General features: G+C 47.9%; 10 protein-coding genes across 10 annotated transcripts; 6 read left to right on the forward strand and 4 right to left on the reverse strand.

Annotated features, from left to right (window-relative positions):
* Positions 1 to 63: 63 nt before the first annotated feature.
* Positions 64 to 1142, reverse strand: FPRO_15718 (uncharacterized protein; the record flags this gene model as incomplete). Its single annotated transcript, XM_031219932.1, has 2 exons — positions 64 to 891; positions 948 to 1142. 2 exons carry the CDS (start codon positions 1140 to 1142, stop codon positions 64 to 66), a joined length of 1023 nt encoding a protein of 340 aa, XP_031085641.1.
* A 685-nt stretch (positions 1143 to 1827) lies between these two features.
* FPRO_15717 (uncharacterized protein) lies at positions 1828 to 3621 on the reverse strand (the record flags this gene model as incomplete). The annotated part of the gene is made up of 2 exons (XM_031219933.1): positions 1828 to 1985; positions 2040 to 3621. 2 exons carry the CDS (start codon positions 3619 to 3621, stop codon positions 1828 to 1830), a joined length of 1740 nt encoding a protein of 579 aa, XP_031085642.1.
* A 597-nt stretch (positions 3622 to 4218) lies between these two features.
* FPRO_15716 (putative phenylacetyl-CoA ligase) lies at positions 4219 to 6264 on the forward strand (the record flags this gene model as incomplete). The annotated part of the gene is made up of 6 exons (XM_031219934.1): positions 4219 to 4488; positions 4538 to 4906; positions 4959 to 5204; positions 5254 to 5416; positions 5476 to 5801; positions 5851 to 6264. The coding sequence occupies 6 exons, from the start codon at positions 4219 to 4221 to the stop codon at positions 6262 to 6264; spliced, it is 1788 nt and encodes a 595-aa protein (XP_031085643.1).
* Positions 6265 to 6447: 183 nt separating this feature from the next.
* FPRO_15715 (uncharacterized protein) lies at positions 6448 to 8697 on the reverse strand (the record flags this gene model as incomplete). Its single annotated transcript, XM_031219935.1, has 3 exons — positions 6448 to 8255; positions 8307 to 8413; positions 8462 to 8697. The coding sequence occupies 3 exons, from the start codon at positions 8695 to 8697 to the stop codon at positions 6448 to 6450; spliced, it is 2151 nt and encodes a 716-aa protein (XP_031085644.1).
* Positions 8698 to 9901: 1204 nt separating this feature from the next.
* On the forward strand, positions 9902 to 11114 carry FPRO_15714 (uncharacterized protein; the record flags this gene model as incomplete). The annotated part of the gene is made up of 3 exons (XM_031219936.1): positions 9902 to 10001; positions 10136 to 10184; positions 10241 to 11114. The coding sequence occupies 3 exons, from the start codon at positions 9902 to 9904 to the stop codon at positions 11112 to 11114; spliced, it is 1023 nt and encodes a 340-aa protein (XP_031085645.1).
* Positions 11115 to 11339: 225 nt separating this feature from the next.
* On the reverse strand, positions 11340 to 13424 carry FPRO_15713 (uncharacterized protein; the record flags this gene model as incomplete). Its single annotated transcript, XM_031219938.1, has 5 exons — positions 11340 to 11786; positions 11833 to 12635; positions 12688 to 13079; positions 13130 to 13242; positions 13392 to 13424. The coding sequence occupies 5 exons, from the start codon at positions 13422 to 13424 to the stop codon at positions 11340 to 11342; spliced, it is 1788 nt and encodes a 595-aa protein (XP_031085646.1).
* A 933-nt stretch (positions 13425 to 14357) lies between these two features.
* Positions 14358 to 16246, forward strand: FPRO_15712 (uncharacterized protein; the record flags this gene model as incomplete). The annotated part of the gene is made up of 5 exons (XM_031219939.1): positions 14358 to 14549; positions 14599 to 14710; positions 14765 to 14848; positions 14912 to 15859; positions 15915 to 16246. 5 exons carry the CDS (start codon positions 14358 to 14360, stop codon positions 16244 to 16246), a joined length of 1668 nt encoding a protein of 555 aa, XP_031085647.1.
* A 1646-nt stretch (positions 16247 to 17892) lies between these two features.
* On the forward strand, positions 17893 to 18384 carry FPRO_15711 (uncharacterized protein; the record flags this gene model as incomplete). Its single annotated transcript, XM_031219940.1, has 1 exon — positions 17893 to 18384. One exon carries the CDS (start codon positions 17893 to 17895, stop codon positions 18382 to 18384), a length of 492 nt encoding a protein of 163 aa, XP_031085648.1.
* A 330-nt stretch (positions 18385 to 18714) lies between these two features.
* On the forward strand, positions 18715 to 22672 carry FPRO_15710 (uncharacterized protein; the record flags this gene model as incomplete). Its single annotated transcript, XM_031219941.1, has 6 exons — positions 18715 to 18846; positions 18901 to 18966; positions 19018 to 19150; positions 19202 to 21560; positions 21621 to 21901; positions 21954 to 22672. 6 exons carry the CDS (start codon positions 18715 to 18717, stop codon positions 22670 to 22672), a joined length of 3690 nt encoding a protein of 1229 aa, XP_031085649.1.
* A 506-nt stretch (positions 22673 to 23178) lies between these two features.
* Positions 23179 to 26718, forward strand: FPRO_15709 (uncharacterized protein; the record flags this gene model as incomplete). Its single annotated transcript, XM_031219942.1, has 5 exons — positions 23179 to 23621; positions 23675 to 24560; positions 24615 to 24712; positions 24783 to 24973; positions 25037 to 26718. 5 exons carry the CDS (start codon positions 23179 to 23181, stop codon positions 26716 to 26718), a joined length of 3300 nt encoding a protein of 1099 aa, XP_031085650.1.
* Between the last annotated feature and the right edge of the window lie 1274 nt (positions 26719 to 27992).

Here is a 27992-nt window from a genome sequence, read left to right on the forward strand (position 1 = left end):
ATTCTCTATTGTTAGAGTACTATTCAATTTGAGAATGAATAGACATGTTATTAGAGTGAGTATCTATCCTGGGCTAAAACGTCCAATTGCTCCATCACTACCGCCATCGAAGCCATCGTGGATCAAGTCAATATGGTTAGACTTGCTGATCAACTCAATTCCCCTACGTCTTTGACTTTCAACTCGTCTCCAATCCCACTCGCTACTCTTCCTAACACCGATATCCGTAACATCCTGTTCCGCTGCCTCCAGGTCCTGCTCGCCAATTGTCCATCCTCCCGGTCTTGTCGGCAGCAGACCAGCCTCCTCCAGCACAGTCGATGGCGGCACCGTAAGACGCTTCAACTTAAAAACATACTTGCTCAAAGCAGTAGCGTATATTTTCTTGCTCAAATTGGCAGAATCTTTAAGCAGCGGTCGTGTCGTTGTCCTCGCAAACCGTGGATCAAGCCACTCTGTCGGAAGCGCTGTGCCCTTTGGCACGAAATGCGTGACAATGTACAACCACTTTCGATCCCAAGTCAAGACATAACTCCACATTTCGACTTGCTTGAAAGCTGTGATTTCACGTCGGAAGCAGGTTTCAACGGCGCCAAGATTTATTCCGAGTCTTCCGCCCATCGGTGCACCAGTCTTTGGGTCAAGAACAATCCCAAGCTTGGTGTTATTGGATAATCGATGGAAGCCATGTCTGAACAGGTAAGCGATTAAATGCGCGCGCCCAACGTCAAGGTCAGCGAAATATGTCGAGTTGGACTTGTGGAGGTAATAGTCGACTTCAAGCAAGGAAGTTGAAGTCGTGGCGATGATAGGCTTGAACAGCGCTTTGGGGCCCAACTGTGGTGATCTGCGGAGGACTGTGTGATACGAGATTGTGTATAGAACGCGAAGCTGCTCATCTTGTCAGCGCGTGACCGGCAGTAAGAGGGTAAATTTTGGCGACTTACTGTCCAGACGAACGGCATCGATTTGAAGTTTGACACGACGAATATGACAATCAATAACCCCAATATTCGCGCGCCTGTAATTTGAAGTTTGAAGCCGTGTTTTGTGTCGTCCGTCTTGTCAAATGCAGCGACCAGAATCGCAAAGATCAGGACGCTAAGTCCCGGTGTTTTCAACTTGCCCAAGCCGAGCGCCATGATGATTTTCAATCGAGGTTCAGCTTGACAGAAGCAATAGAGGCAAAAGATGTGTTCCTGACGTGTGAAAATGACTGAAGGGAACAATATGTCGTGGTTCAGAAATTGCCATGTTGTCTTACGGGGTTCTGAGGATCAGCGGCGCAATCAAGCTCCGGCTGCGGCCTTCGCTCACTATAAGCTGCTATTGGGGCACTGCAAGGACGGGGGATCTGAGGGCGGGATTGCAGGATCAGGATCGTAGGGGAGATTGCGGTTGGTGTTGGTCTTGTCCGCTACAGACCATTGACATCGATCCAGCCTGTAAGCAATCAAAGCAATGAGAGGCCAGTTTACAGGTGGTATCCCAACAAAAACACACGACTTATTTGAATGCTGTGGTCTTGGGTGCGGTATTTAAGTTACTATGTCTTGTTGGTCTTATCGTAGATGCTGCGACACTGATGGTGAATGAACCGAGATTTCACTAAGGTACTGTGCACATCACCTACTGAGCAACGAGCATGAGGTGGCCTAAGCTCACTGTAACGGGGCACTAAATGGCGGTTGAACCCCGCTAAGGATGCGAGCCTAATTCTAAGGTCGTACGTCACTGTAACAATATTTTTGAATTCAACATGATTGTCATTGCGATGATCTTTAATATTCTTTCGCAGCATTACATCCTATATACCAATTTGCCCTTCTAAACATTCGATAAACGCAAGTATATCATCTCCGGCCGATGCGCAACACCAGGGAAAGGCTTGAAGCTCGACAGCGGCTTAGGCGTCGGCTCCAGATTGAAGTGCCAAACAATAAGCGCCATCATGATCTTGACCTCCAGCGCAGCCCACTTACGACCTATAAGACCTATCAGTAACTGAATTACAGCGCATGAGTACACACTAAACTTACCGAAACATGCCCTGGGACCAGCACCGAATGAATGTCGTGGTCCAGCGTTGGGATTAAACGTCAATCGTCCCTCTTCATCTTTGACGAGCCATCGCTCTGGATCAAAGTCTCTCATACCCTTGACGTTCCATTGTCCGATCTTACCAGCGGTGCCCTTCGAGCTCTCCGATCTCTTCTCTTCGTCAACGGACAGCGGAGGCATGAAACTTCCAGGGCCATTGTTCAGCATCAGAATCTCTGTATGCTTGGGAACCATGTGACCCAGAATATTAACCTCTTGCATTGTTGTGCGGATGTTAGTCTGGGTGACTGAACCACATCGCGTAGACTCTTCAATCATAGCCTCGAAGTACGGAAGTCTCGCGGACATGATCTCTGAAACAGTGGGTGCGTCGCCTCTCTCAACAGCAGCGCTGCACTCTTCCCTGAGTTCATCGCGGACCTTCTTTTGAACATTCTGATGCGTAGTGAGAAACTTGAGGGTCCAGGCAGTCAGAGTGAAGATCTCGTTTCCAGCAAGCATGAAACTGAAAAGCTCATCTTGGACGGTGCGACTCATCAACTCGGGTGTGCGGCCTTCTTTTCGTGCGCTGTCAATTTCTCGTGCGATGACAATATCGACGGCGCTCTTCATGTGTCGCTTAAGATTACCCTGGTCCTCCCAATTGAGATCAGTCTGATTAGAGAATTTATTGATCGCCTTCTTGATCTCGTCTTGGATGACAGCTTCTTTGAGGTTTCGGGCCGCACGTAGAGATGGCATTAGGTTGTAAGCCAACCACAAATGTAGTCCTGGTACAAGCGATTGAACACCAATGTTCATGGCGTCGTTGAGAGCGAGACCGGCTTTGAAAACGGGAGGATCCGGTGCAACAGGGAATTCGACCTCATGATCCATGTCGCCTAAGTTGGTGAACTCGGGCAGCGTCTCAAGAAGTTCAGTCTGCGCATTTGTTGACCCGGAGTCAAAGCCAAAGGTAGCAGCCCAGATGATCTCAAAAGCCGCCTTGCGAATATCTGTCGACACAGAAAACGGACGACCCTTGGCTAATCGCTCTTTGACCCTCCAAAGATCAATCAGCTTCATAGTAGACTTCCACATCTGCGGTCCAGCGACACCACCCAGAAACGCAGGCGACATGGTATCAGCCACAAGCTTCCGATGGGCTTTCCACCGATCACCAGTCGGCATATGGAAGTGAAACTCGGGCACAAGCGGCATGAACAGACTCCTCAAGAACCTCGAGCGATCAAACTCCTTCGGTGTCCGTCTGGACAAAATGTCAAAAGCCTCGCGGTTATCAGCCACGATAACCCATGGTTTGCCGAGCGGGTGCACAAAGATCTGAAACACAGGCTCGTTGAGTTCGACAGCGAGATTAGCCAGATAGCCAAACATTTCGCCGTGTTTTTTCTTCCATTGCAGGAGTTCCCAGGCGTTGCCGAGGATCTTCTTGGCGTTGGCTTCGCGGTAGACGATGCCGGGGATGGGCTTGGGGAGGAGGGCGCGGCGGATGAGGAGAGTGGCTAGGATGAAGACGGCGACGACAATGCCGAGGGTTTGGGGTGATAGGGAGAACATGATGGCGGTGTTTGGGTCGGAATTAGCGAGAGTGCCACTAAGATTGTTGGAGTAGTAGGTTATAGTCTATATAAGCCGCAGAAGCCAATTGCGTTCAGTGCTTACGAGTGCTGAGGCTCTGGCAAGGATCAGAGGATTACAGGATCCGAATGTCAATTCGCATGCTGTCAGCGATACAGAAAAATGGCATGTTTATTATCTCTTGACAGCCCGAGATCTTAGTGTCTTTTCTGCAGGAAGATGCAGGTAAGATAAAGTGCGGCGAAACGTTAATAACTAGTGTTGCTGAATTGGTCAATCCTCGACTCGGGAGGCTTACTTGTGATCCTGCAATCCTGTAATCCTCTGACCCCGCGATCCCCAAGCTGACAGTAGACATTCTGGTTACACAAAGTCATTTTCGTGGTACGATGTTGTTATTATAATTGAACATGGCTCTATTTGATGGAGCATTGTTCTTCGGTCTTCATCTGTTATCCGACTTCATCCACTGTCTCCGTCTATTTATCAGCGCAACTCCGTTGGGTCAACAGTTCTGAAACTACATTCTCCACAGTTGATACCGACGCTACGGATAACCCTGAATACTCAGCCAGGATGGTCTTTCAACCTCCCTCGTGGGTCCCTGACATCACAACCCAGATCCCTCCGAATGCAAACGTTGCTGAGTGGGCGCTCGAGAGCCGACGTGCCACTGGTAGTGTTCGTGCACCATTCATCTGTGCCTTGACGGGTAAGAAGTATACCTTCAAGGATGTCAGAGAGAAGGTCAACGCCTTGGCGAAAGCTTTGGGCAATGAACTTGGATGGTTGCCGAATCAGGGCACTGCCGAAGAAAAGGTCATTGGTGTTTTGGCGGTCAATTCGGTACGTTGCTCAGAACTCCAATGAGCTTGTAATACTCACCACTCTGTAGCTTGACTTCCTCGTTGTTTGCTGGGCCATTCATCGCATCGGCGGTATTTGCCTACTCCTTCAGCCAACTACTTCACCCGTTGAGATTTCCTCGCACATGACCAAAGCTAAATGCGACATCCTCATCACGTGCGAAGAACTACTGCCCTCGTGCAAAGAGATCTTAAACCGTCTTCCCAAGGCCCCTCGACGAATCTTCTCGATCAACTCCAGCAACACTCAATTGCCAAATTTTGAAGGAGAGATCAAGTGCCTACCTCAGCTTTACCAGGAGGGCAGTGACCTCCCTGAGCTTGCGCAGCTTCAGCCAAAGGATGCTCACACCACAGTTGCGTTCTACCTTACCACGAGTGGAACTTCAGGACCTCAGGTACACCAAGCATTCTCACCTATATCAGTGTGACCAAGGCTAATGAGATTAGAAACTCGCCATAATCACGCATGCAAACCTCATCGCCAACGTCACTCAAGCCGCCGTCTTTGAGAGCTCAGCTAGGTACAAACACCCGGATATCGGCCTTGGCGTACTGCCGCTCAACCACGGCTACGGTCTCGTCACTACACATGCTATGTTCGTGAGAGGTGACTCGGCAGTTCTCCACCCCAACTTTAACATGCAATTGGTACTTAAGTCAATTCAAGAACACCGCATCTCGCGTCTATATCTGGTACGTCACATTTGCAGGTGTTTGAGATCAATTTAGCTGATGATGCAAGGTACCTCCGGTCATTGCCGCGCTTGCTGCAAACCCAGTTCTCTTCGAGATCTTCGACCTCTCCTCTGTTCAAGATGTCGTTCTTGGTGCTGCGGCTTGTAGTGACAGTGTTACAAAGAAGATGAAGGCTTTGATGCCTAGTTGGAGTCTCTTGGTCGGATACGGTAAGCTAACACCATCACTTGGGCAGCGTCCCTAGCTCTGACTGACACCCCTGGAATAGGCCTGACTGAATGTGTATCCATTGTGACTTTCAGTCGCGCGGCTGATATCATGCCTGGATCGAGCGGCTGTTTGTTCCCGTCCAATCAAGGCCGTCTTATCGACCAGGACGGGAAGGAGATCACTTCGTATGACACTGCTGGAGAGCTCTACCTCAAGTCAGCCGCCATGATCCCAGGGTACCTAGGCGAAGATGATGCTATGAGAGCCAAGTTTACAGTTGATGGATGGTTGCCAACTGGCGACATCGGCTTCTTCAGAAGAAGTCCCCATGGCGATGACCACCTTTACTTGGTCGACAGACTCAAAGATATGATCAAGGTCAAGGTATGTCTTCCTCCACCTTTCCCTGCCTCATTACTGACAGTGTATCCAGGGTCTACAAGTCAATCCCGCTGAGATCGAAGAGCTACTTCGAGTACAGCCCGGTATCTTGGACGCAGCAGTCATTGGTATTGTAGACGATGAAGCAGGTGAACGACCACTTGCCTTTGTCGTACCAACCAAGCAGGATATGACTGCCCAAGAACAGAAGGAACTCATCCTGCAGTTGGACGAGAGCATCAAGGCACAGCTAGATGAGACGCACTGGCTACGTAAGCAGATTCGCTTCATTGAGGAGCTTCCACGTGGGCAGAGTGGCAAGGTACTGAAGAAGATTCTGAGAGAAAAGGCAAAGCAGAAGGACCTGCCGCCCATGAATGGGACAAATGGTAGCCTCCCGGTTAAGAGTATCAATGGGGCGAACAGGATTCATGCACAAGGGACAAGCGAAGTAGCCCGAGTTTAAGTCATCTTTCGTTAAGTAGTCAACTTAGTTTGAAGATTGAATTGTAATTAGTTCATCGAATACAAAATTGACACCTTAATGCGGACAAATGATACGACGCAGGTAATTCACTGCGGTAAACAGAGGCTAGTACCTCGTCTCTGATGTGACAGGAAATCTTGATAACTAAGTGGCCAGTCGCACCTAGCGCGTCTTGCTCCCTAGTGCCTGACCCACAGGACCCCAGACCTGATCGTTATTCAGGGCGGTATAGATGATTGAAACCCAAGATCCAATAGTTCTTTTCTCACGCCCATTGATCTTGCCCCCGGCATCTTTACCAGGGTGCTCAGCCAGCCCTTGATGGAAAGGAACGCCCAGTTCTTCTCTTACAAATGAGTATAATGTCAGAGAAGCGTGGCCAAGGAATTGCTTTGTGGGAGGCTTGACAAAGAACTCGCTCCGTGTCTGAGTGAAGGTCAAATAAGCCAAACTCTCCAAATCTCCCCGGAATGACTGTAAGAATTCAAGATCCATCTCACATTCGTCGGGATAATCCCGGAGTATTGATACTATTTCTTTGGAGAGAGCCTTACATCTATCTTCAAGGTCGAAGCACGCCGAGGCATTCCACGCTTTTGTGATAGTCTCATGGAGGCTCTCATAGATCCCTTCCGCGACCTGATTTTCAATTCCATTGAGGAGCGGCTGCACTATAGAGACCAGCTTGCTTCTGAGCGATTCGAGATACGTCATGTGTAGAACTCGCAAGTCCAACGCCTGACAAACAGCGAAAAGATGCGCGGCACACATTTGTGTGACAACATCAGCAGCTTGAAGAGTATATCTTCCCGAGATCAGCGCAAGAGAGTTGATAGACTGGTTATGCATCTCTGCAGACTGGACATGGGGCGTAACAGGGTTGGCGAGATATCCAAGCTCTGATAGGTAGGCAGCCATGCTGATATCAATTCCCTTCATGGTAAAAGATAAACTGGGATCGTCGGCGACGAGATTTGGAGGAAGACCTCTGTTCATGGTAGGGTTTATCAGTTCGGAGGAGAGGCTGAAGAGAAGTTTTCCAACCATCTGGAGAGCCAGGCGTGTCTTTTCCATCCCGTTGGCCACCGAGCTAGAGATAAAGTTGGCTCCGGAATAGACCTCACCGGAATTGATATCGATAATGGGGTTATCCGAAGTCGAGTTGAGTTCCACTGTGATCTGGGATAGTACGGAGCACACATCCTCAATTTGGGGGCCTAACCACTGAGGAGCTCCTCTCAAGGCATATCTATCCTGGGCAAGACCGGGCCTGAACTTGTCCTCTTCCTTGAGACTTTGAACGAGTGACGATCCCTCGAGGAAGTGCAGTATAGTTGCAGAACATTCGACCTGTCCTGGATGAGGACAAACAGAAGATATAAATGGATGGTAATTCTCTGCCTTTCCGAGTAAAGACTCGCATGACATGGCTACGAGGCCTTGAGCTAGTAACAAGATCTTGTTCGCCTCATGTACCGCAAGGCAGCCCAATGCGGCTGAAGGAGCTGTGCCATTGACGAGCCCCAGACCTTCCTTGGGCCCAAGGGTAATTGGTTCCAGTCCGGCCAGCTCAAGGGCTTTGTCGGCAGTGAGAACGAATGAGGTCGTTGTGCGGACGCGAATGTCGGGGTTGCCCTCGAGCATACCAGCGATGTACGATAGGGGAATCAAGTCGCCCGATGCGGAGATGGATCCACGTAGGGGAACAATAGGTGTCATACCCTTTCGGAGTAGAAGAAGAAGGGCTTGGACAAGTTCCAGACGGACGCCTGAGTGTCCCCGAAGCAACGTGTTACAACGTATCAGCATCGCGGCCCGAACCCAGGTGACGGGCATGCTGTTGAGCCCATTGCCATTCGTGTCTTCATCGGTTAAGATCCCAGCCTGTGTGAGTTGCAGCAGTGCCGATTGTAGAGCGGGGAGGTCCTTTGTACGAGTATCAGCGCTTCCGCCGAAGCCTGTATTGACACCTAACATCCAGTTAAACTAAAGCGTCGAGACAGTAAGAGCAGGTGATTTACCGTATACGAAGTAGCCCTTGGCGAGATAGCTTTCGAGCAGCACCACGCTTTTATTCATAGCATTTGCTATATCGTCTCTCTTTGCGACGTAAGCGTTGCAGTTGTATCTGGCATCTTTATTAGTCTAGTGTACTGTAACACAAATGGTGACTTACTTGGCTACTGCAATAACGGAAGCGACATCAAGTTCGGATCCATCTAGAACAACAAATCCGCAGTCCTTGATACTCTGGATCCTTTTCCAGATGTCGCTGGCTTGAGAGGCATGAGTAGGTGAATGACATGAATCCTCAGAATTCTTGATGCCTCTAGACGCATCACGGTTCTGGTCGGAGGATGCAGTCACATGGTGACCACAGCCGGAGAGGCGATCAGTATCTCGAAGAGGCATTTCTAGACGCTTGATATTGAGTTCTACACAATATTGTCTTTGAGAAGAAAACACATGTGTTTAAGGTGGTTTCGATAGGCTATTTAACCTGTCCAATTTCGGTCCCCGAATCCCGGAAGAGTCATTTGCCCCTCACGTCAGCCTGTACCAGTGGTTTCCATAAGACTGACTGTACGGCGATTTGATAATTGATACTTCATGGAGACACCGGCAGAATGACAACTTGTTATCAGCGGCCGCTTCCTGTAAGCTATCCCGTTTTAGACATAACAAGCATCATAGTGATACGTCGACTTCAGGCAGAATTAGTAAAATGATTATAATTCAGGGGATTACTGGTGTTGGTAAGTTGTGTAATGTATTGGCAGTCTACATTAGCACTGGATTAAGAAAGTCTAGTCGAGACAAACCACAATTTTGACTCACTCTCGGAGATTCCGAGTACGCGGCTCCCGTTTCAAGCCTCGCGATGGCTTTTAAGAACCGTTGAAAATAGAGTTCAGGGGACTACTTGTCTCGGTAAGTCGTGTAACGCCACGGCAAACTATTTTAGCTCCGGGCTGATAGACACTAGCACAACACATCCGAAACGTGAGATCGAAGATCAGCTCGGTCTTCTCTCCATCACTGCTTGCCAAGGCGGTTAGACTCCAATAATTAGTCTTACTAACGAACTCTGTTATACGGTATATGTGTTGATATGTCTTGGCTTGTTGAGGTAATTCAACACGCTAACTGTAGACTGGCAGGCTAGTTATCTATTAGTTGGCCCACCAGACCGAACCTTTTCTTCCAATCCCGTCAAGATAAGAGTTTGATCTTCGCTCTTTGACGCGCCCTGCGAGTGCGCCCTAGAACTCAAAAGCCATGTGGAAAGTCAAACCTCCTTGGCAGATCTACATAACCACCAGCACTGGCTGGAGAACCATGAGGTCTTGCGCCAGTCTGTGATATTAGTTAACGCTCGGACTAAGACTATGCCTTCTCATCTCTTGGTGGCTTGATAGACATGACACGAGATACGACCCAGGATCTCATGGGGGCGCCGGATGCGTTCTATCGGAGACAAGAGTTTATAAAACTCGTGCAAAGCATTGTCGGGGCCCACCTCTTTGCCCGCTTTCACTTTGACGACAAGTTTCTACGAATCTCGTTCCGATACTGCTGAAGATCGCCGATACTGACAAGTATGAAGTCCAACAACATGTCTATGCAAGGCGGGGGGTACTACAATGAGAATTGTACCCTGCAAGGCCTAGCCATCGATAAGGCATTATCTCTTCTTGAGCCACCAAAATACCAAGGTCGGTCAATTTCAGTGCTCTTCAAACACTTCCGCTATCTTGAGCTCCTGTGTCCAATATGTTGAAGTTTCTTTCAACCTCTCAACCATGTCACAGTTGGTCCTTGTATGGGATGATATTTACATGTCTTGCAGGAAGTACCATCACTCTTGCTGACTATGGTTCCTCTGAGGGCAAGAATACGTAAGTCCCTCGTTGCATCTACTTATAACTGAGATGTTAAAGCTCAAGTTACTTAGGATTCGGCTTCTTGCCAACTATCTCTCCAACTTGCCCGGCCTCTCATCCGCAACTCTTGTTTTCAATGATACGCCATTCAACGACTTCTCCAGTCTTTCAAGAACCATTGACATAAACTCATCTTCACTATCACAGAATGGCAGGCTGTCTATCAATCCTCTGATGGTTCCTAAATCCTTCTTCCGACAAGTCCTACCTGATGACTTTGTGGATGCAGGGTTCTCCTTCACAGCCCTCCATTGGCTGCAGCACATGCCATTCTCGTGGGAGACATCGGACCTAGCGAGATACGCTCACGAAGATCTGGTGTCTTTCTTGTCAGCTCGTCATAGGGAAGTTCGACCAAACGGCACCTTGACACTCTGCATTCCCTGCCATGGCGAGATCGGGGTTGACTCCGCGGTTGCGTGTCTACAGGCTAGTATTCGCAGCCTTGCAAGCACCTACCATCTCGATCCGTCGTTCATAGTACGCTTGCCACTTTACTTCCGAACTATGGAAGAGATATTATCATCCATCAATGCCGAGCAGGGAAAATGGATCGTCAAATCTCATGTGGCAGTCCCAATCATGCACCCTTCATGGTCTCCAGCTGTATCAGATAAAGGTGGTGCTGATATGGCAGCCAGAGTCAGGTATGCCTTTGGCGTTACCGGCTTTACAACTGCTGCATGCTCTCGGTTCTTGACGGATGGCACAGGCGCCTATCCCAAAAAGAGAAACCTTAATGAGCATGGCTTTCAATCAGTGGCCATTGCAGAGGCAACTTTCCTTGAGGATTTGTCAGCTTGCTTCAAGGACGAGTTTCTTCGCTCGTATATCACGAAAGACGTTGGTTTTACATACGCCTTTCTTCAGCTCGAAAGACAATAGTAGTGTGTTTTCAATGTCACAGGGTCTGGTCCAAGGGATCATTTGATAAAGGAATATCGTCAATGTGCAAATCAGCTAGACACAAAGTGCTCGGCGTCTTGTGTCTGTGTAAGTCGGCAATGGGGTTCAGGCCAGGATTTTGGACGAAGTATGAGATTGATTGGTGAGATGTATGTGTGTTTGGCTCTTTGCAAGTAAGCGATGTTTTATACCTATAGCTAGTGACTAGTCTGTCTTTGCATAAACACTACTATTGATTGTTCTCAAGGTAGCCAAGAGAGGCCGGAAAGATGAGTCTTTCACTACCAGGTTTGAAAAGTCCCGTGTGAAGCCTTGTAGCAATTTAAAGTCTTCTTGAGCCGCATGAGATTCAGGTAAACTCATTACGCTGGAGATAAGACAGGCGTAAGCGGTGTCAATATGATAGGTACCAAACAGATAGTATAAAGTCACGGCATACGGACACTGCTTTAGTAGTTCATTTCCAGCCTTGAGCACCTGTCTAGAAGCATTCAGAGCTATGGGGAGTTGTGATATTTCCTGTGGCAACTCGACAGTGGTAAACGATGCCTTGTGGAGCATGAAGACTATGCATGTATAGCCAGCGATTGTTAAATCGGCAAGCATCCAGGAATGCAGCTTGTCTTCTTTTGAACTTGTTTTCCAGGTGTCCTAATAGAGTCAGCATTATACCGAACCCACAGCCGTACTCACTCACGATATCCCAATCCTTGTAGAGATCATAGATTTGCTGGCATAGTGCAAGGACTTGAGTAAACGATTCGCTTTCAAGACGCCCACTGATACTCTCCAGTAGCATGAAGAATTCGGCCATGATGAAAGTAAGACGCGACTTGAAGATAAACCGGATAGTCGGCACCTCTTGCGAGACAGGTCGCTTACAGGACTCCAGCCAGGGTAAGGACACTATCCATTGCTTCATCTGAGCCGTCATGGTGGGAGGGTCGTCGTATACCAGTCGATGAAAGAACTCGTAATGCATAAGCTCCCAGAATCCTCGACGGACTTCGTCGATGTTGTCTTGTCCAAAGCCTGATGGATAGTTCGGGCTGTCTGTGTTATGCAGATCTAGACCTATTGCGTACTTGCTGGCAAGTTGAAACAGTTGGGCACTTAATTGTGGATCTAGTGCATCTGATGCTGCTTGTGTCTGCAAGTCTGATGAGAAGTAGGATAAATGAAGCGAAATGGGAATGCCTACCAGCATAGTAGCAGCGACAAGATCTGTTGTGGATCCTACAGCCTCTCGCTGCCAATTCGGTATGGCGCGGAGACAGCAGATGTACATGCTTCTAGCATAATGTATTCCAGTGAAGTGAACATTTTGTTCTTGATCTATAACAGGTATTGTGCAGCCCATACGTAATATGTAGTAGTATACCACAAGAATAGCTGGGTCTAAGCGAATATGCGGTAAGCCTATCATATCTGGCAGTAGTTCAATAACCCTGCGGTCAACGAGACTAAGGAAGATGTCAGTGGGCATCACCTCAAAGTACCCTAGTATGTGTTTAGCATGCAACCATATCATGTGACGTCCCCGTAGGCTTACGCTGTATCCAGGTTTTGGCAAGCTCAGGTGGTACGTCGATAGTGGCTGTAACTGTCTCGACAGATAGGGCCTGGAGATTGAGGTCTTGTACTCGTCTTAGCGCTTCTTGTAAAACTGCGTGAGGACCTCTCTCAGATTCATGGGGTGATGTCGCCAGCACATTCTTGGTTTTTGAGTGCTTATCATGAGAAGCGTCAGATGCTACAACAACGGGTTGGTCCCTGGAGATGACAAACGGTGATAACCTCGAAGACTGTGTCCCAGACTGGAGATGCGTCGTTTCAAGACTGGCAGGGGTGCCACTCTGGGGCGATGTTGTGGATGGTGACCCTGCACTCTTTTCGATCTGCTCCAGTCGTCGGAGAATAGCGTTCAAAGTGTCATCTGTCGCTCTGGCCCCCTGGTCAGAACATGAAGTCACTCACCCTGCAGGAGAACCTACCCATGGCCGGCGACTCTTTTATTCACTTGTCGTACCTGACGCTCTGGATAGACGCAATCGGTACCTAGATCAGCACACTTGCCACATGTCGGGATCTGGCGATCGCAGCGGACCTAAGCATGGTCAATCAATGCATCTGGAAAGCATCTATACTGTGGTACGCACTTTTTTTACTTTGCATCGCGTGCACTGCACGAGAGAGCGGACCAGTGTCAGTCATCTACAGCAGCATCCTATCGCATTCATCTACCGATGCACTTACGGAGAGTGGGTTGAGACTAGGTTCGTATGACATGTTCGTCTCCGGAGTGTGTAGGGTTCAAAAGTCCGGACCGAGACAAGGTTTGATGGGAAATGAATGGAGTGCTAAGCCGGACTCATCCAAAGTCCATTTCCGGACGGGGCTTGGCAAAGTCGAGGTGGGGCTAAATAAGTTTATTACCCTATACACAGCACTGAAACTAGATAACTGCAAGTAATAATCAATAGAACTTTAACCAGTTAATCCAATATTGTTCACATATACTATCTTAAATATGCAATTTCAAAAGGATAGCCAGGATACAATATGTAGACATACAGGAGTGATTATTGTAAGTATAAGTAGCTAACGTCTTCTTATGGCTTGGGTATGGCGGGCATGACATTTTGGGAGTCTTAGCGGCATAGGGCAGACACTCTGTAAGTAGTAAAGAAAGGTAAGTCAACTCTTCACAAACTCATATCTGAGATAAAATACAGTAAAACAAATCTACACAAGTCCCCAAGAAATCTTGCGGTCTGCACAAAGTTTGGCTTTATGCAAGTTAGTAATATGAGGCTCTTGGTGTAGTAGCGCGAAAGGCTAAACCTTCCGGACCCTAGCCAAAAAGTCCGTCCGGGCCATTTCGCCAACTGGGCTCGATTGGACTTGGCCGGGCCTTGGCAAAGTCCGAACCCCGCGTCGAGACCCTGAACGAGATACACGAGAATCTCTTTTTTCGTATGATCCGGCAGGACATGAACTCGAATTCTCCGCTTTTATCATATCAAATGTCACACCGAGAGAAATTATCTTTCTAGTGTCAGTATGATTCATCGCCGCTTGAAAGATCTGCCCCTGGCCCACTTCACCGGCTCGTTATATCTGGTGTTGTCGACACCCTCGGACTCCTTCTTTCGATCACGACGGCCAGCCTCATCTTCATAGCCCCATTTCACCGCAACTCAGCTGAATACGCAGATCAACATGTCGGCACCCGAAAAACTGAAAGAAGATGACTTGGCAACCATTCCGATTGGTGACGCCAACGACCCAGGACCTGACAGCGACAGCGCAAAAAGTAACGGGAGCACTCTCCCTGAGTATCCAGCTGGCCTCCGCCTAAGCATCGTCGTCTTGGCACTGCTTCTGTGCATGTTCCTGCAGGCGCTCGATATGGTAAGCGTTGCTTCTACCCTGGTCAGGACTCGTGTTAACACTTGGCAAGACAATCGTTGCCACAGCTATTCCTAAGATCACTGACGAGTTTCCCGGTTTGGACCTCGTGTCTTGGTACGGCTCGGCATTCTTCATGTGCCTCGCCGCCTTCCAAACTACCTGTTAGTACCATCGTTTGCAATTGCCGCTCTGAATCTAATAGGGGATGCATCAAGGGGGCAAGATCTACAAGCACTTTCCACTCAAGTTGGCTTACCTGGCCTCCATCCTGATCTTCGAGATCGGTAGCCTGCTCTGCGGTTCGTCGTCCCATCTGTCCTCACTGAACTGGCCTTGTTACTGACCATCTCTTTTTACAACAGGCGCCGCGCCCAATGCTATCACCCTCATCCTCGGAAGAGCTATTGCTGGTATAGGCGCTGCTGGCATCGGTTCCGGTTCATACATCCTCGGCGCCTTTTCCGTCCCACCCGCCAAGCGACCATTACTTACAGCCACCCTCAGTATCTCATACGGTGTCGCGAGCGTCATAGGCCCCCTCGTCGGTGGTGTCTTTTCCGACAAGGTGTCCTGGCGCTGGTGCTTTTATATCAACCTCCCTGCCGGTGCCATCTCCGCGGCGATCATTATCTTCTTCTTCGACACGCCTGCCGCGGCAAAACCCACACCGGCGTCGTGGAGGGAGAAACTGCTACAGATGGACCTTTTCGGTGCTTTTCTCTTGATGGGCGCCGTTATTTCGTACATGCTTGCACTGCAGTACGGGGGACAGACCAGGCCCTGGAACTCATCACAGGTTATTGGACTACTTATAGGTTTTGTCGCCATCTCGGCCGTGTTCATGATCTGGGAGGTAGCCGCAGGAGAGCGGGCCGTTGTCGTTCCACGCATCATTCGTCAGCGGGTTATATACGTCAGCTCACTGTTTGCCTTCTTTTTTGTCGGCTCTTACTTTTTGATACTGTATTTCCTGCCGCTTTATTTCCAATCTGTGGGCAATGCTTCACCTACCGAGTCCGGAGTTCGCAACCTCCCGCTGGTTCTGGCCAACATTGTCACAAGCCTCGGGGCTGGAGTAGCCATTAGCATGACTGGGTACTACGTCCCGTTCTTGATCGTTTCGTCCGCCCTTGGAACCGTCACAGCGGGACTCCTTTATACGCTCTCTGCCGGGTCCACTTCTGGTGCTTGGATCGGATATCAGGTACTTGCTGGGATAGCATGGGGCCTGGGAGGACAAGTCCCCGTCATGGCGGTGCAGGCTAGTGTTGCCGCGTCAGACATCTCATCGGCCACTGCAATTGTTCTTCGTGAGTATCCTGTTTGTGTAGTCGCCACTCGAATCTTGTTCCTAACGCGAAACAGTTTTCCAAACCATTGGCGGCTCCTTTTTCCTTTCAGCAAGTCAGTCCGCTTTCGTGAACCGGCTTTTATCCTCACTGCCTCCCATTGAAGGCGTTGAGCCAGCTCGGGTCGTGGAGACGGGCGCGACGCAGATCCGCTCAACGTTTGCTCCTAATGTTGTGCCAGGTATAGTTTCGGCCTATATGGTGGGCATCAAAACCGCGTTTCTTATTGCAATCGCTGGAACCAGTGTGGCGTTCGTCTTTTCCTGGGGTAGCAAGTGGGTGAGGTTAAACAGGGAAAAGCAGAACGACACAGAGGAGGCCATGAGTGATGAGAAAGATCAGGCCTAAGTGAAGGCTGTTTAGGATTTAGCCACCTATCGTTAGGTTGGGTAGTTCAATAGCCATTATAGATATATGTAATAATTCTAGATTCATGCTATACTTTACGGGCCACGCCAGAAGTTACTTGCATGCATACATACAGATACCTAGACCACCGCATAGAATCTGAAAGCTGAAGAAATCTCGGGTACTCGCGTATGGTATCTTAAACGCAGTGCCCTCCTGGCTCCACAAAGTTCTAGTCACCCCTCCTGTAATCCAGTTGATAGATTTCCAGACTATGAATACGTCTGTTGATGTGATACCAGTTGTTCCAGACAGGTGATGCTTCCTTGGTGGCTCAAATATCGACTTTCTGTACCCCCAAGGACTGGGCCTCTATGCTTCCTGACCTGCCTACAGGTACGGAGCGAGCCCATGACCTGTCATCAGTACATCAAAGTAAATTAGGAGGCCGCTTTGTCCTCCTGTACCCTCTGTCGGCTGGCACTGCCACTGATGCGGACGGTTTACACCCGAAGTCCGCTCTCGCACGCACGGCCACCGGGCGCTGGACCGTCAACTGCCGCACCGCTAGATTCAAGTATTTCTAAATTGGGCGATGGTACAGTATGTCGCATCCGTTGTCACTATGACTCATATTGCATCAGTCGGCATTCAGTGTACCTTCTTCAGGGACGTGGTTGAGTTAGTGGAAAGAGGCCACTTCAATTGTATTCTGCTGTATTTAGGATCACACAGCCTCGAACCTCTGTGGTGACAAACATAAGTAGCGCTTCATTCTTATCTGTACCTGCCTAAAGCTTCTGACGTATTAGAGAACTCTGCCTTGTAAGTGCTGTTTCTTTTTTCCCGAAACCTGAAACCATGATGAACGATATTTTGCCGAACTGAGCTTTCTGCAACCTTGAAGACCTAATTTGAACCGACATCGTCTGAAATTCCAACTTTGGCTCCCACTATTCCTTATCGCTCTTCCCCGAGCAACTGCTGACCTAGTCTTTTACCGCTTGTTAGGAGCGACATCAACTTCATATTTAGGCCACCGATCTAGCAGGGTCGGAGAGAGGCAGTAGTCGGGAAAGGTCTAGCCTGGCACTCTTCGGAGACCTGGGGTTTTGAAGAGTCCTAGCTCTATAGTGTTTAGACTGTAATATTTAGTATTATAGATCTAAGCACTAAGAGGTGCAGCTCGAGAGATTGTAAAGGGTGTAGGTGATATCATAGGTCCTTGCTTACGTGGACTACGTCAGCAGGTCCCATATTTATTCGAGGATAAATGAACTTATCAAAGAGCCAATTACGTCTAAACCAACTTACGAGAGTATTCCCATAACTAAGAATAGAGATCTGCGTTTTCCTGCCTCGCCTTGCGTGCATACGTAAGTCGGTGAGGCGGGCTGGACCAAGATGGTGGGCAGGAATTGAAGATGAATGGTGGTTTGCACCTACGCTGGGGCCTTTGCAAACGCGCATTGCGAAAACCTGTTACTATGCGTATTTTCTCACTCCAAATTCAAATTGTGGCGGCAAACAATGCATTATATGCAGTTCGTCGTCGAATCATTTGGAAGAAGAATGACATCGATACCCTAAGTCGTTGGGCTAGACCTTCGATTGGGCCGCGATTGTGTTGCCTCATTGTGTGCGCTATGGTTCGCTCAAAGCGCGCCGACAGTGTTGCACACTCTATTTATGACAGAATTGGCATATTGTTCAATAATAGCGGCTCGTCTCATCAAGCTCTCTCTTTTGCTCTTCTGCACCCTGTACGTTCCTTGTACCCCAAACCTCGAAGTCGCACCATGTCAACGTCAATTCACGAAGCCGCTGGCTATAAGCCGGAGCCAGAGCTTGACGAAACCATGACTGACCTTGCATTTAGAATCATCTTCATCCATGGTCTGAGCTCGCCTTGCACTAATGATGCGGGAAGATATGACAAGAGTGAAGCAGTGGGACTAAAGCCAATTAAGTCGCCATTCGAGCTTCCGCAAACGACCGCATATACATTCTATCACGGTGACAATCTTTTGGACAACGTGAACAATATTCCCGAAGCAGCAAAGGCACTTTGTACTGCACTTGGTGATGAAGGCAATCGATCACCCTCCTTTCTTATTGTGGACGTCGCCCACGAATGATTGTGATAGCTAACAGTAAAGACAGGAACAGAGACCTCATATAACACGTCTAATAATCTGGTACCCAACTCCTATCTTGGGACTCTGACAATTAATTAATTTTTATAGAGTCGCAAGAGGACTATTATTGTTTGCCACGGTTCTGGAGGTTTTATTGCCAAAGAAGCACTTCTGAGATCGTTGGAAGGGTCTGACCACTACCAGGCATTTCATCCATTGATTCTAGGTATTATCTTCATCGGAACGCCTCATTCGACCACAGATGCAAGGCTACCATATCAACTGAACTTCATGCGACACTCCCAAACTCATTCTCCACAAGTCATCAACATGGAGACCGTTACTTCAGTTAAAAGCCTTCTTCAAACTTGCAACCGTATCCTGTGGTCTCGCCTTGGATTCATGCCTGTTTCGTTCTTCGAAGAGCTGAATTCACCTGGCACTCCAGAAATGTTTGGCCCTGTAAGTTTACTTTCGGCTGTGTAGTTTTCATACTTACTGGTTGCATTGAATCAGATTGTCAACTCCGAGGATGTCCGCATTGAGGGTCAGAGGCAGATTGGCCTTCACGCTGACCACTGGGTATGTATGCCAACTTCGTTTAGCTTCCATTGGTGGCTCACCTTCTTCTAGAACACTTGGAATTTCTCTGACCCACTTAGCTCTGCGTACAGAGCCGTATCTACTGTGATACATAGCTTTTGTCATGGTCCTCAAAACATGACATCCGAGGCCGCCTTCCAGCCAATGGACCCTGATATCTCTGGTTGGTTCTTATCTTTACTGAAAGGAGAACGGCTTAACTCATCATGCCTAGGACTTCTTCGATCTCTCCAAGTCAACAACACCGAATTCCTTTCATCAGCAATGAAAGGGACTTGTTCCTGGATTTTTGAGAACCATACCTTCGAATCTTGGCTTGAACAACCTTCAGGTCTTCTGTGGGTAAAGGGCAAACCAGGAAGTGGCAAGTCAACACTTTTACGATACATACATCAAACTCTGAAGTTCAGAAAACCGACATCCCTCCTCTTTTTTCAATTCAACTACTCTAGCCACACTTCTATAAACACCATGCTTCGTTCTCTGATTTTTCAGCTGCTTGTCGCAAGCCCCAGTTACCAACTCTTCAGTATGAGAGACACATACGCTACACGAACAGAAACACATGGGGACTATGGCACTAATTGGCAGTGGGGCGACAACGAGCTGCTTTCATATCTTCAGGATTCATTCTTACGAGCTACTCAAGATAACACGCATATTGTGGTCATTATCGATGCCGTAGATGAGGTTTCCGAGAAACTTTCATTCAACTCGGTTATTCTCGATATTCTTAGCATTCCCTCTATCCGGATATGTGCTTCATCTCGATTAAGTCCCAAGTTCCCTGGCCTCGACGCTCATACCATAACTCTGGAGGATCTCAACACTGCCGATATCATTCATTACGCCAAATCCAGAGTCTTGTCAGTCGAATGTAATATTTCTAGTGTACAGGGAGACTTGATACAGAGCTTGATTAAAGCGTCAGATGGTATGTTCTTATACATTGATCTAGTGCTTTCAAATCTCGAGATCTGGCTCGATCAGCAGGAAGGTCGACTCAGCTACAACGACTTCCCTAGAAGCCTTATGGATCTATATTCCTTAATCCTCGCCCACATTGAGTCCAGCAAGAAGAGTCGAGATTTCTTCCAGCATACCTCCAAGTGGGTCGCTTTTGCGACACGTCCTTTGACTGTTCCCGAGCTCACCAATGCTTTGGCATTTGAAAAGGTCCAAGGATATAAGCCTTGCACCCACATGCGCGAAACCCGCAGAGAAACACCAAGTGGCTATCGCCGGTCGCGCTGTGAATGCTCCCGTGACATCACTTCCCTATCCAGAGGGTTGATTGCGGTGCAATTCCCCCTTACTTCCCCAAGGCAACCTGTGGTCTGTTTCACTCACCAGAGCGTTTCTCAGTTCTTGATGTCGTACGAGCCATTCGCTTTAAAACCTTACAACTTCTCACCTGAAGGACACGAAGCTCTTGCATCGTCCTGCTGCAAGATTATTCTCTCCGAAACCCTTTCACGCCGAATAGGCTACACAAACTTGCACTCTGAGAACTGGGAACTCACATCCTATGCGCTAGAGAGCTGGATTCCACACCTCAGGAAGGCACTGCAGCTAGGTTCATCTTGCTCCGACCTCTTATCAGATCTCTCACAGAATGCCTTCTTGGAATCTTTTCTTGCTTTGAATGAGAGTATGGCGTTAAATTATAAAGAATTGCGGCGTTTGACACACAAGCATACCAGCGATAGGCCTTGGCAAGCAAAGCTATTGAATGGCTCGAGTCCACTACATTTGGTCTGCGTTGTAGGCCATGTTGACTCTTGTGAGCGATACATATCATTGGGCGAGAGCTATAACGACCGAGACTGCTTGTATGGTATAACGCCGCTTGGATGGGCTTCAGCATACGGCCATGTGGAAGTTGTTGATTTTCTACTCAGCCACGGGGCCACAGTTGACTACACTTCGAATGGCACCTCACCACTAGATCTAGCTATCCGTTGCGGTAATAAGAGGGTAGTGGAAAGGCTTCTCAGCAAAGGGTCAATTACGAAGCAGCTCCCTGTCGCCACACAGCCAGCTTTATCTTTAGCAGCATCTTTGGGTAGAGCTTCAATCGTCGACATCTTGGTTTCCTATGGAGCCAACGCTCTAACAGCTGACGAATTTGGTTGGAGTCCGCTTCAACATGCGATCGCAGCTGGCAAAAAGGCAACCCTCGCTCGGCTTCTCTCCACAATACCGAAGACATCCTTTGAGAGGCTCAGAGACCTCCCACCTCGCAGCCTTCCAGGCTGGGTACAACGCATCTTATTAGCATTCGGGCTTGGACTTTGTTGTCGTGGGTCTGGCAGTTGTTCATCTTCTACAAACACTGGCCCAATCGACTCCCGAAAATCAGGAAAACGGGGCCGCCAGGGTTCGAAGAAACGCGGTCGTGACACAACTGAGGACATGGACGAAAGTGATCAGCAGAGCATGGCGCCTCCGCCACAAAAGCAATCCCGGCATACTTTCGAACTACGGTTTGCATGCCCATACAACAAGAGATGCCCCAACCGGTTTGGAGGTGCTTGCTCCAATTTTGGATTCCCAGATATGCACCGTCTGAAGTAAGTAAAAGAATGAAAACATCACAACAGACACTGAGTTTTTTACTCACACTGTGATAGAGAACATCTATTTAGGCGACATTTCTTAGGATGCGACAACAAGACTCGATGTGGGAGGTGCAAGTCAATCCTTCCAGAGAGTGAAATTCAGGACCACCTTATTTTGACGGTGGCCTGTGAGCCCCTGAGAGTTGCTATGAACTATGAGGATGGTTTCGATACGAACCAAAGCGACACATTGAAATCTCTCAAGCCCAAGCAATTCGAGACGCCAGTCCACCACTGGGAGAAGACATTCAATACAGTATTCCCTGATTGGGTAACGGACTTGCCGAGCCCCTGTAAGTGGGTTCAGTAGACGTATGCTTTGATTCCCTCACTGACAAGACCAAGATCACGAGACGACCGAGACCGAGTGTCGTGTCAGGGTTGCTGCCAGGCTTCGTAGCGAAGAGTTTAGACAGGAGGTCTGGAGAAACCCTAGCAATATGGGGAGGGAGGTTTTCGAGCAGCTGGCTAACCTTCTTGATCCCTGGCCAAGAGCATCAACCAGGCCTGGCAACCAGACACCAACCCTTCCTGAAGAGCTACCTATACGACCAGGTGTAATACAGGAGCGCGCTTCAACAGAATTAAACCCTTCAATCGATGTTTCCTTGCCTATGGAGCCACAAAGGGGGACTACTTCTTCAGACGCCCTTGCATCAGAACCTGTGCTCAACTCATCAGCCCAGGTCTATCGTCCAATTCCACCGCACTTTTTATTTCCCCAACAGGTTTCTGATACTCTGTCCCTTTCCTTGTTCAGTGGGACTGGTTCACTCAACAGCTTTGGTCCCGGTCATGAATCGATGTACGGCGACACGGATGCTAATGATGCTTCTATGAGCTCGTGGGACTGCTCTTTCGCCAACGCCCAAATGGGACAAACTTCCAACGATCCTTTAGGGTTCACATTGAACGCCCCGACTTCAGCTAGCATTCCTAATTCCTCAAGATCAGAGAATCAGCTAAACCGCAACCCGGACATAGCCATTTCAGGCGACACACAGCCAGCAGAATATGAAGATGCCACTAATACGTTCTGGACTCCATCTAGAAAGGTTAATTAAAGATGCATTGAGAGCTTATTGCATGTATTTATTCTTCATGGGCAAAAAGGATTGCAGTGATTGCTAGACTACCAAGGTCATGTTTAATGTGTACTTTAATATAGCACAACGTGATATATAACCCAATCCGCAGAGATAAAATGGAAAACATCCTTTAGCTTTGGCAATTAATAGCAAGGCGATTTTGCTATTTTCACAGCAATATTGTACTTTTGCACTGAGCTAAGGCTTATGACGAAAGATCGCGTGTTTCCCCCTCATTCGTGCAAGCGACAGGGGGGTTGAAAACAAGGCTTCGCCCATCTGCCTGTCTAGCTTGCAGGGATATTCGATGGTCCATATGCCAACGATGATGTGAGGCGCAGTTCATTTCACCGGCAAGGCATTTTTCTATCATATTCTGCTTTCACAATTTCCACTCTTACCCCGTGTGTTGGAAGCCACATCTTCATTAATCTATCTCTGGTCACCTTTTTTTTTGCAAGACGTCCAGCACGAACCGCGAAATGGCTGAGCCAGTTGGCATTACCGGTACAGCTGTTGGGATACTTTCCTTTGGACTTCAGCTATATACCGGGATCTCAGAATATCTTGATGCTGTCAAAGGTCGCGACGAAGACCTCCAGTCCGCGAAGCAATATGCGACGATGCTGCGGGATAATCTTGTCTCGATCGAAGTGGCCATTAGCGCGATCGGCAGCGAATATACGGTGGCCCGATATGCTATCGAACGGTGCAAATCCTCCTGCGAAACAGAGCTTAAGGGTTTAGAGGTACTGCTTCTAGAATTGAAAGGTCCCATGGTAGAGCCCAACAGTCGCACGGAACAGGCCAAGAATTCTTTACGCAAATTCAGCTACCCTTTCAAGAAGAAGGACATTGCCAGGCTTCAGGATAGATTAAGCTTAACTAATAATGCCCTCCATACGGCCGCATTGGCCTTGCAGTTGTAAGTCAACGTCCTTTAGTAGCGACTTATAACTAAATTATCTCTTCACCTAGAGCCGTTTCCAACAATACCTTGACTACCGTTGTCAGTCTACAAAGAGCTGCTATTGCGATAAGCCAAGCAACTGAGGACACCGCGACGGGAATGGCGGAACAGGCTGTAGCCCTAAAGCAGGCGAACCAGACTCTGACACAGTCTCACCAAGAGCTTCAGCTTATCTCTCAACGCATGCCGCCAGCTCTTGATTCGAGAATTAATGAAATTCTGACCTATTTACGTGATGCAGAAAGCCCCCGCTCTCAACTTGTTCAGCTTCTTCAATATCCACAAGATCTACGGCGCTTATGTGATGCGGTTTCTAATTTACGCCAAAACTCAAAGACGGATCCTAGAGCGCCAGTGTCTCAGTCAACCGAAATTACAGGATGTGAGAAGTTGACGACTTATCGAACTTGCGACTGCGCAGCAAGACACAACGTTCGGCGCCAAGGACGGCATTTTGGGCTCTTTGTCTTCGAGTCGGAGATCCAGAAGACGACCTACCACGCACCAGAATGTGAGATGTCCGGAGTAATCCCGATAGCCACAGAAAACAAACGAACTTTCGGAGTCCATATACCAGCTATGTTCAAGCTTTTAGATCGCACTATTCGGCTCTCATTCTCCGTGAGAGCTGGCGCTGGTGGATACACCATATGTCAAAGCATAAACTACGCTGTGACCGTCGATGAAAGCTCATCCTTATCTTTCAGAATCGCAAACATGCTCATACGTCTAATGGACGAACGGACACCTGGACTAAGCAACGAAGACTTTTCCGTTGTTGCGGAATCATGCATAAGGCGGCTTACATTCTGTTATGGCAATAAACAGGCCTCTCCAAGAGATATAAACATGCATGGGGAGTCGATACTTGATCTTCTTGCTTGGCAGCTACACGTAGGTAATTTCGATCGTACCTAGCAGCGTACAGACTAATGATAAAGAATGCAGTTACTCGGCGAATTCACAATGCCGGCAAACGTTGTTTCTTATATCTTACGATCGTTAGCCACGACGAAGATTCCCATCACAAATGGCTCCAGAGTAAAGTACGTTTTCCCCGATCGTCCTTGAGGACTCCATCGTGGTATCCACAAGATTAACCAATGATATCACCAGAATACCCTTCTTTCTGAGACTTGCACACATCAACAGGATATTCGACTCTGACACGGCTCACCAAACCATCTCAACGCTACTAGCATGCTGTGATATACCGACAGGACAAGATTACCAAGTCACGTATCTCAGATATGCTGACGGGAAGCGGAAGGGACTTATTTTCGAGAACTTCCCAGATATTGCAGAGAGTAAGTTGTGATACAAAAGAGATTAAGGCAGGAGTTAGAGAATGTTTGCTTAAAGTCAGATAGATCTGGGATTTAATCCCCTCCACATCGCGACTCTCAAAAACGATGAAGAGAGTGTTCATCATCTCTTGGACAGACATCCGTCCTACCTGAATGATCTCAATTACTGTGGGCAGTCGCCGGTCCACATCGCTATTCAAAACAAAAACTTTCGCATCTCATCAGCGGTTATAGTAGCAGCTCATGCCGACATCCTTAACACTGCAGACAACGCACAGCAATACCCGATTGATATGGCGACCTCCATCACGTGCAGTCAACTTGAAAAATCGGAGGGAAGTCATCATCAGTCTTGCAATCAATCCAGGGTGATAGATCTTCTTCTCGAATCTAATTCACTGCTTCTACACAGCTTCATATGTACACATTTCGACCAGGCATGCCAGCATACGAAGATGGTTGTCCTGAGTCATCTCGCACAAAGAAGGAGAGACATGGAACTTCTCGCCATTTCGAGGCTTCCCGCTGCAGAAATACAAGACCTCGGCTTATCCAGAGGGCGAACATTGGACCGAAATACTGCCAGGGTACAGCATCATCTCGCAAGACGTTGTAACATACCACGTGAGCTGCTATTTTACCCAACTAATGATGTTTCTAAGTGGCTGGGCTGTTCAGAATCTATATATGCATGTATATATGATCGTGATGTTGCTGAACATGCAATTTCGTTGGGATTCGATTTCGGAACGGCTTTTACCGACCTTTTTGCCCAGGTGATACAGGATGTAGTTTCCGAGCGTCCTTCTGGGCATGGTGCTACCTATGGACACGCATCATTTCCAACCTATGTCTGCTGGATGATAGACCGTGGTGCAGATATTTTCGGGACTGTCCCAGCGGGCTTTGTGCCAGGAGCCGCCCAGAAGATAACATGGGCACATTACCTTATGGCTTCATTGGGGATCGCAATGGTACAGACTCCTCAATTAGCCAGAGAATTGCCACAGGGGATTGCAGAAGTCGTTGCTCGGCAGGGTGTCTTTGATGGATGTAAATGTTGGTGTTCTGAGCATGGCTGCACACCCTTGGTGAAATTCTTAGAAGGACTAGGCTGGCGCCAAATTCCTCAGGGATCCGAATTACTCGAATCCTACGCTTTAAGAACATCAGACACCCTTGGCAGCTTATTTCCAAGATGCAAAGATGACGGACTTGCTTGCGATCGGATATATCGTGCTGTCTTACAGTATATAACATTTTGCGCGCTGGGACTTCGCCATAGTTGTTGTAAGCTGGTCCATAAAAGCTCTTATAGTATTTCAGACGATGAAGAGATTCGCGAGATTCACGAGGAGGATGCAGCCTACATACAGATATTGGAGGAGCTTACGTCAGACTTCGAGACGGAATACGAAAACCGTACGGATCTGGCAACGTTTCTCACAATTATCTGGGTCCCAAAGATGAAAGACATTTGGTCAAAACTTAACTCAATAGAGCTCACAAGCGAGGAGATAAGAAGTGCAGAAACAGTCGGTGTGATTTGGGAGGTCTGTGAGAGCGAGGATACTTGGGGTTCGGAGGAAGGTGAGTATGTCAACCCAGAGAGCTGGGCGAGAGTAGAGGACTTGAGATCACAAATGGGACGGACTAGCGATGATAAGCCCTCTGCTGTGGAGGAGTGGATGAGGCGATTAGATGATATAGCTATAGATCCCCAACGGCCTGTCATTGCTATCTAGGGCGGGACAGTGGTGTATTATCTATAATTGCTAATTCGTGCTTTTTATCTTTTTTCTTTGACATTAAAGCTTCTTGAACCTCTCAAGCGTATGGAATTGTAATTGAATCGATGATCAGGTCTCTGGGATGTTCCTAAGCGTAGAGGCTGCAAAGGTGTGCCCCCTTGTGATAAGGCTCTACGGCATACAGATTTTCGAGATAGAATAGCAGAGGGCTTTCTCCCTACGGAGAGGACTGAATCTGACAAATGTGGCTCAGAGGAATTCGCAGAGACAAAAATCTATCTATGGGATTAGGCTTTTGGAGGCTTGATTGAGGGATTGCGATACAGCCCAGGGTTGGTGTCTTGATGGCGATATTAAACCAGGCAAAGGAAGGTGCTAAGATTACGGCTTCCTAGAGGAATACAGATTATTAGTAATTCAAAACCTGATTTTATAGATAGTGTTAATTTTAGATTTCTTTTTTTTTTACCCTTTGCTAATAAAATATTAGAACTTGTTTTCAAAAGCACTTATTTATTATACCATTAAGGATACTGATTATATAGCTACCTATCGTTTTTTTAATCTTAAAGACTCTTAAAGTATATTAACTCTAATATTATTCATTTATATCTCATAATCCCAAACACTTCCTTGGCATTGCATTTCTTAATTAGCCTACTAATGTAGGCTATATGTTATTCATCAATAGGCTGTAACCCAGAGTCTTTTAACAGCTTGTTCTGTTTGCAGAAGGCAGACACTGTTCCGGGCAACAACACTATATAGCATACAGTGTACAGTTTCAACATAGGTCACCATCCTTTGACCCTCGCACAAGGCCTGGGACTGGATTAACATGTACGATATCGTTCTCCATGTTGATATCCCATGTCTCTGGAAATCAGAAGCAAGTAATTGCTCGCTACTGCTCTAGCGATATGAATCCCTGAGAAACTTGAGGTTTATTGCATAGAGAATCCCTGTTTAACCTACTTGCGGGAACTGCTGATTCGTGGTTGTGAATATGACGGAACAACAACTTCGTTATACCCCGCAACGGCGCAGTCCCAGGCAATTGTCAATTCTGACGTCATGTCAGCAAGCACCCGGTGAGTTTGAATACTAATCTCCGATGTTTGTAAAGTGTACAATTGGCGAGCTGGCTAGTGCGGTGTGATTGGCTTTGTTGGTCTGCATATTGACGCCACGGAAACCGTGCCAATTGGAGACCTTAGCGCCCACTGTTCCAGTGGTTGGCTAAAATACTTATGTAAACATACTTGCAG

This window comes from Fusarium proliferatum (assembly GCF_900067095.1).
Source record: "Fusarium proliferatum ET1 genome assembly, contig: FPRO_scaffold009, whole genome shotgun sequence".
Taxonomy (NCBI): domain Eukaryota; kingdom Fungi; phylum Ascomycota; class Sordariomycetes; order Hypocreales; family Nectriaceae; genus Fusarium; species Fusarium proliferatum.